The 8229-nt window shown below is 45.2% G+C and overlaps 1 protein-coding gene across 9 annotated transcripts in view; it reads left to right on the top strand.

Moving 5' to 3' along the window:
* The window catches only part of TENM4 (teneurin transmembrane protein 4), a 601633-nt gene extending 593445 nt beyond the window's left edge, over positions 1-8188 (top strand). For 7 of the 9 annotated variants that reach the window (XM_026843595.1, XM_026843642.1, XM_026843633.1 and 4 more), the window contains one exon: positions 7137-7895. In XM_026843595.1, coding sequence (XP_026699396.1) covers positions 7137-7895 — 759 coding nt within the window. Of the gene's footprint in view, positions 1-7136 lie in introns of all 9 variants that reach the window. The other 2 variants (XM_026843650.1, XM_026843624.1) reach the window with 1 other exon arrangement.
* The last annotated feature ends 41 nt before the right edge of the window (positions 8189-8229 follow it).

Genomic DNA, 8229 nt, shown 5'->3' with positions numbered 1-8229 from the left:
ATTGCAGTTAGCTCAGCAAAGGAGTGTTGTGCTTAAAAAATCAAATGTCAAAGCTTCATAGCATTAAGACATGCCCTCAGTGTGACTGGGAAGAAACTTCCTATGCTTTTTTTGACTGCTCTTTGGTGGTCTGGCACCAAAATTACTATGTGCACCTTAGTGTAGGTAGAATAGGAGTAATGAACCATAAGGAACATAAATCAGCTGATGTGGAGGAGTGCAGCTCTACTGAAGTCAAAGGAGTAAAGGCCATTTGCCCCAAATGCACCATCTCTGAGCAACAAGAGGATTCTTACCTTCTCCAAGTAAGTGTAGCTCCATGACTTGCCATCAGCAAAGATCCTGGATGTAATTCTGCCAGACTGATCATACTCCATCCTTTCTGACATTGTGCCCCTCTGAATCCCTGCAATGTGTCCTCCTGGGGAATAGGTGACATTGACCCCGTTCAGTCTGCTGCTGGGTGACCAGAGACTGGGCCTCCCTGCAACCATGAGGCTGTCACTAAATTGTTTGTTGAACAAGTTCAGTGTTATTGGCCACCAGGGTACTCTGGGTGACCTCTGGCATATTGTGGAGCTGCTGCACCTGAATCCAATTTCTTTTTTTTCTTTTCTTTTTTTTTTTTTTTTTTTCCTTTTCCCTTTTGTCTTGTTGAACTGTCAGGTAATTTCTGGAGCCAGAACAACTCTATTTACAGGGAGGGGTGTTTGGGAGTCGGCGCTTATGTTGTTAACTCCATCATATTACTAACTACCCTTCTCTCCAACCCATGAGCACTGTGCCTCCAGGAAAGGTCCTGTTTTCTGCAGTGCCCATTACAGGCTGTGTTGGGGGAGCAACTTTTGGCATCCCTTATGAAGCAGCATTTGGGAGGCAAGGGCTGCTGTGGGATGCTCAGCCAGAGAGTGAGCTGTAGGGCTGTGCTTTCTGGCACAGCTTCTCCCAAGGACAATCTGTTTGAGGGACTGGCTCTGCCAGTGTTCATCATTCAGGGAGGGCATCCTCACATGGCGGGCGCTTTGTCCTGGGCTTGGGCCATCATGCTCACTGCACGTCTGTCCATCAGCTCTTAGTTATGTTTCGCAAAAGTAGTGGCCGGTTTTCACTGGATCTGATGTGGGGAAAGGAGTTGGGGACTCAAAGTTATTAATCTCTTGAAGCTTTATGAAAATAGATGAGCAAGAGAAGGAGGAAAATCCTCTTATTTCCCCACAGATGGAAATCTGCTTGATGAGCTCAACTTTGTTATCCCTCTGCAGCTGTGTACACTGGCAGGGTGGAGAGGAGACCTGTCCTCTAAGGCCAAGAGTTAGCACTTGAGTTTTGCTAGCCAATCGCCATCTATAGCACTGGGCTTGCTAGCCAATTGCTCACCTCCATTGTCCCACGTGCATTTGGGGTTGGCGGGCTGCTAAGCAGACACATTGCCTCTCAGCCAAGCAGCGTGCAGTGCAGCCGTGCTGATGGGAAGGTGCCCAATAGGCTGTTGTGGTTGATGGGCTCCTCCTGCACCTCCATCAGCTGGGAGTGGGTGGGGGACTCCCAAATGGAGACTTGTCTTCAGGTGATGGCCAGGTGAAATGAAGGGAAGAGGCTGATTTCTGAAGCATGGTTTTGTTAACAGAGAGCTAGGGGGTAAATTTAAAGGAGTTAATGATGAAGAATATTTCAGAGAAGTCCTAACTTCCAAGCCTTTTAGAAGAGTGACTTTCTGCGTTGTAAGCCATATGGTGGTAAGAGAAACACCTATCTGTGTATAATGGCACAAGGATATAGAGAAACTTGGAAACATGTTCACATATTTCACATCTTGGATCCTTGATGGGAAATTAAAGCTTTCAGTCTCACACTGGAAGGCGGTATTTAAAAACAACAGATGATAGTATCTGGCTATGATATTTTGAATCCTCAAGAGGTGCTGGTAAAATGCAAGAGGCTATTCTGAGATCTCTGTAATGTGCTGTTCTCTTGAGCTCTGTGCAGCAACGAACAAATGATGAAGGTCGTTCTTTTCTCTCCAATGAGTTGTTACTAGATAAAGTGAAATGTCACCTAAGGACATCTGATTAAAAAAGACTTTGAGCAAAAACAAACCCAGCATATTTGTCACTCACATCTAGCAACAAATATTGAAATAAAAGAACTATGAATTCCCTTCTTTATTCCGTGAAACTGGTTTTATAGATACTTTGGTTTACAGTTGCTAAAAGCAGCAGCGTTTTTTAGAGGATACCACATGCCACTGCAGCCTTGGATGGAAATTTTCTGTTTCTCGTCCTTGCCAGTTCATTAAAATGAGTTCTAAGATGAAACAGAAATGGTAATTTCAAAGTCAGGGATACACTGCCTCTTTGAACTACATATAATCTGTTTGCCTCCACCTCCTTTATATTCACAGCACAGCATACAAGCTAGTTGTACTCTGGTTTGCATGAATTTGTTGGGTGTTTTTTTTTCTGTTGGATGTGTTTGCTTTTCCTTTAAAAAAAAGTGCTGTTCCCAAATACACTCTTCTCTCAAAGAAATGCACTCAGAAAGTCATTTCAAAGTCATCCTGAGCTCCTTCTCAAAATAACAAAGATGTATTTACTTATTGTAATAGCTAAGTGATGGTGATGTTCATCATTACAGCTTTGCACGTGTCTGATCTCATACTTTGCTACGTGACAAAAGATGGGGAGACCCCAGAAGGCCTGTAACTAGTTCCCAGTGGAAAATCCTTTGGATGTGATTTTGTTCTTAATTAAGACACAGAAATTTAGGTCTCTGCCTGTGAACTTGGTATCCAAGCTTTCACTATAGACAGTAGATGTCTACAACTCAGCTGCTGGTGCCATTTGAGATACCCTAGAGTCTTGTGGACTTGCCCAGGTCTACAGCATGGTTTACCTGCACCCTTCTAGAGCAACAACTGGGGGCCCACCCGGGGTCCCCACGGCATCAAAACTGATGTTCAACACCACCCATGTGGGTGACCTGTCAGCAGGGCCCAAAAGACAGTTCACATGATCAGCTGCTAGGAGCTAGGGTTGAATTCAAGACTAAGACATGCAGGTGTAGGTGCCTCCATGGGTGCACACACTGTAGTCTGCCAACACCTGCCTCATACAGGCAGTGGAGCTCACTTAAAGGGCTGTCCACCTGCTAGGCATTAAGTTTAGACCAAGCTGAACGCACTGTAGGCTCCATTGGCTGTGCAAAGTGGGAGTTTGATTCAGTTGCCCATACAGGGACCAGGTAAGCAAAGTGGCCTCCAGGTGCTACTCCAGAAGGGCAGGTTATCTCCGAGAGCTTCTTCTGTTTCTTACTGCCCTGTGCAGATGCTGAGGGCATTCTGGGGCATCTCAAATCACACTAGACATCCCTGTATGGGCAGTCCTGCAGTCAACACTGACCATGATGTGCATGAGAAACAGGTGCCTACAGGGCTGGGACAGCCACAGATTGACAGGAATCTGTTGAGTTTCTTTGCCAGTGAAGGTGGTTCAAGCCCCCAGCTTCACAAACCTCCCACCCACGGCCTCTAAGTGGGCACACGATTGGAGATCAAGAGATTCCTAATTCTGTGGCTTTGGTCAGCCATTTAATCTGTTTTAGCCACCAGGAACAGTCCCAGTGACGGTCCTACAGTTGCACATGCAACATGAGAAATGCTTTCACAGTAGAGAGGAGGAGATGTTCTGGATGGACACCAAAAGGACACCACAAGGCAGTTGGACTGGTATCTTATGTGGGTCTCCTTAGGTGGGAAATGAGAGTGCCGCTGCTGTTAGATCATGTGTAATCCCTTAAACCCCCAAGTCCTGCCAGTAACAGGGTGGGTGCTGCTTATTTTCTTTCTAAGTGGCATCTAAATGAGCAGTAGAGCTGGGGAAATTGTATGACTTCCTAGAATATCACGAAGGCAGTATGCAACAGGATTAGGGAAAGATCCAGTATCCTATTATTGGGTCATAAACTGTAAAAACAATCAATCAAACAAACAAACAAACAAAAACCCTCAAGATACCAAACTTTATAATGAAAATCTGAAAATCAAAGCTATGGAGAATTTGACTGTAAAATGGAAAATTGAAAATTACCTCATGCCAGAAGGTCCCAGGTAATGGGTTATGGAGCTTGGGGAAGGTATATCATGGCACAGCTGTTGGCTGTGCCAACCAGGCTACCATCCATTCTGAATTAATGGCAATTCCAAGGACACCATCCACCCTTAAACTTTGCTGTACAACTGTTGACCTCACAAGACTCCCTCGTCTCATTTTACAGTATGTCTCTACAATCAAGTAAAAGATGTCTAAGACCAATCCCTGGCCCTGAGGCTAGAGAGAAGTGACCTAGAGAGTTAGGAAACATGTCCTGGAGAAAGCAGTTGGAGGGGTCCAAAACCAAACCAGGAGTTAAAATTATCCAGTGTCATGCAGTGCAATGCAATGTCTCACTCTCTATAGCAGTATTTACATTTAAAATTTTATAAAATTGTATTATTTGTAAAATATTTTATATTTAGCAGTATGAACGTATGGTTATGAACCATATGTTCCGCTTGTCCAAAGCACATTAGATTGTCATATCAGTGTCTTATCTTGCGGTGTCAGCAGGTTTTCAGAGCTTGTTGCAAACTCACTTTTCACATTTTCATTCGAAGGAGTGGTGTCTAGACCCCCTGGATTTTTGGGGCAACCTAAGTTGAAGGCACTCACAGGGGATCTATATGTAATAATTTGCTCAGAACTGAAAAGGCAATAGAGTTCCTGCAGCTCCTCAAGAATAAGGTGATGAAGACAAAATAGAAGGAGAATGGGGGAGATTTCTGACATAAATATTTCTCCCATGCCCAGTGCTGTCAGACCTCCCAGAGCTCCCTTCTCCAAGGTGATAATCAGTGGATGATGCAATTAATTCCAGGGACTGCTGTTAAAATGGTCACGTATATAGAGATCATAGAATCACAGACTGGTTTGTGTGGAAGGGACCTTAAAGCTCATCCAGTTCCAACCCCCCTGCCATGGGCAGGGCCACCTTCCACCAGCCCAGGTTGCCCAAAGCCCCATCCAACCTGGCCTTGAACCCTTCCAGGGAGGGGGCAACCACAGCTTCTCTGGGCAGCCTGTGCCAGGGCCTCACCCCCCTCACAGGGAAGGATTTCTGCCTTAGATCTCATCTAGATCTGCCCTCTGTCAGTTCAAAGCCATTACCCCTTGTCCTACCACTACATTGTAAAAACTCTCTCTCCAGCTTTCCTGTAGGCCCCCTTTAGGTGATATATAGATGATATAGATGGCGATATGTAATTGGCCACAGGACAGAGCAATGTAACACAGACGACCTGATTTACATCCTTGAGTGAAGAAGCTCGGATCAAATGATGATTCGGCATGAGTAATGAGAGATGCCTTTTCCCATCACTTGTGAAAGTTACTGAGGCGAGTTGGAAGAGCAATTTGGCAATTGGGTAGTGGGACCCCCTAGAGTCAGTCTGTACAAGATGCACCTGAGAAGACGACCTGCCCATTTAAACCTCTTCAGAGAGGAAATAGCTAACCAATGCGTGCGGTGTACACTTATTTAGAACAGTCATTGTTTCATGGATCCTAGAAACCTAATTGCTCCATGTCCATCATCGGTGACATCTACATTAATTACATCCATTTTTTGCATAATTAGAGCACTTGTGCAGTTGGCAGGGGAGCTAGACTGGGCTTCCTGGCAGTCTGTTAATTATATCGCTCTCGAGGCTGTGTGCGAGATCCCCCACAGGCAGTATGGGGAGAACCAGAACGAGCTCCTCGTTCATAGATTACTGGTCCCTGCTCCAACCATGCTGTTAATCAAAAAGGTAAAAGGAGGAGCTACACCAGCCTGCTTGGCACTTTGAATAAAAGTATTGGGTATTTTGATGTTTTACCACCCAAAACATGCTCTTGAACTTGCGTATCTCTTCCCTGACAGTTTTCTCCTTAACAGATCAAAACTGCTCATAACCTCTGAGTAAGCCGCAATGCTAAATCCTTTATTTTATTTCTTCAATGCTTTGAGACCCTTCCCTGGAAATGGCCACCATGGAAATGAGAGTTTATTTCCCTTCCCTCACCGTGTCACAAGCCTTGGTTGAGATGTCTACACCGAAATGCCTGCGTTATCTGAATTGTCTTCTGGCACCCAGGGAAGGATGTGAGCCTTTAGCTTCTGGAGGGCTTAAGGCAATATCCTTCATGGATGTTAAATTTCCTCAAAATAATTGGAGTGCAGCAAACTTTTCTTTGTAGCCTATTTTTAATCCCGGATGTCATTACATTATTGAACTGAGCCATTGGCAGTGCCAGGAGAGTTTTGTCATAGCATCCTCTTGCTTTTGTGAAATTTGAGCAAATAATTGTTTGTGAACAGGAGTCTGTAAGAAGCCTGCGCTGCTGTGAATTGATGAGAGCATTTCCAAAGACATTTTGTAGTAATGATGAGCTGCTGACTTGCTGTGTGCTTGTTCCATTATATGCTAACAGCAAAAGTGACTTTCTATTGTACCTGACTGCAAATGATCCAGGCTCTTGTCTCTCAGCAGTTTTGATTCAGTATAAGCCAAAACTTGAGCATCAGGTGTGGCTGGCCTTAGCTCAGGGAGTCTGGCACATTGTAGAGTGTTTGCAGGATGTAGGAGTAAGATTTAGGGTTTTCCTTGAGTTTTGAACAACCTTCTTTGTTTTTTTACAAATATTTCCATGCTTTTTTTTCACAGATAATACAGAAGCATTTTATAAAGTATCATGGCCACAAGATGAATGACTTCTTATGTGTAGATGAACACTGAAACATGAAATAATTGTGTGTCCAAACTAGATGCTCACACCACTGAGGCAAAAAAATCCTTTTCCACCTCCGCGTCCTTCAACCTGTGAAATTAAATACAGTTCAATTTATTGTACCAATGAGCATTAGGGGTAATTAACCTGATAATTTGTCTCTTCCATTAAAAATAATTTAAAATCTGAAAAAAAGATGATAAAGGAAAAAGAAATTGAGCTCCTCGTTAGATGTTTCCAGGATGTTCTATTGGTCTGCAGCATGCTACTAATGCCTTTGGGTCATCAGGCTTCTTTCTAATATGTCTTTCTCTTCTTTCTCTCCCCGCTCAGTCCATTTTGGGGGTCCAATGTGAAGTGCAGAAGCAACTGAAGGCTTTTGTCACTCTTGAACGCTTTGAACGGATCTACAGCTCCAGCATCGCCGGGTGCCGGCAGGTCAAGAAGAACAAGAACTTTGCCTCTGGAGGCTCCATCTTTGGCAAAGGCGTCAAGTTCGCCATGAAAGATGGGCGCGTGGCCACCGACATTATCAGCGTGGCCAACGAGGATGGGCGGAGGATCGCAGCCATCCTGAACAACGCCCATTACCTGGAGAACTTGCACTTCACCATCGACGGGGTGGACACGCACTATTTCATTAAGCAAGGGCCATCAGAGGGTGACCTGTCCATCTTGGGCCTCAGCGGTGGACGGAGGACCCTGGAGAACGGCGTCAACGTGACAGTGTCGCAGATCAACACAGTGCTAAGTGGAAGGACTAGACGTTACACAGACATCCAGCTCCAGTACGGTGCGCTGTGCCTAAACACGCGCTACGGGACCACCTTGGACGAGGAGAAGGCCCGTGTCCTGGAGCTGGCCCGACAGCGCGCTGTCACTCAAGCTTGGTCCCGGGAACAGCAGAGACTGCGGGATGGGGAGGAGGGTATTCGCTCGTGGACAGAAGGGGAGAAGCAACAAGTGCTAAACACGGGCCGGGTACAGGGCTACGATGGCTATTTTGTGATCTCAGTGGAGCAGTACCCCGAACTCTCAGACAGCGCCAACAACATCCACTTCATGAGACAGAGCGAAATGGGCAGAAGGTGACAGAGAGGGTCGATGCGGTGACTTCTTGCCAAAGACAGCTACTCTTTTGTGGCCACTTACCTGACTGTGTTGTACTCAATCCTTTTTCTAAACTGAACAAGGCGGGGGGGGAGGAAAATAGAAAGAGAAGGAATAATACGGTTGCACTGTAACTCATGCAACATACTTTTTTTTTTTTTCCTCTTTAATTTGGCCTTCACACGTTTTTTGCAATGAACAGAAGGTATATTTTGCCGTAGCGTGATCACAGTGAAATTTACTGTCTCTTGTCCTTTCATTTTTGGGTTTCCCCCCCCCCCCCCCCCCCCCCCCCTTTTTTTTTTTTTTTTTTTTC

This window comes from Athene cunicularia (assembly GCF_003259725.1).
Source record: "Athene cunicularia isolate RWA chromosome 1 unlocalized genomic scaffold, athCun1 chr1_part1, whole genome shotgun sequence".
Taxonomy (NCBI): domain Eukaryota; kingdom Metazoa; phylum Chordata; class Aves; order Strigiformes; family Strigidae; genus Athene; species Athene cunicularia.
The sequence above is the reverse complement of the archived record's forward strand: the minus strand, read 5'-3'. Positions and strand labels throughout refer to the sequence as shown.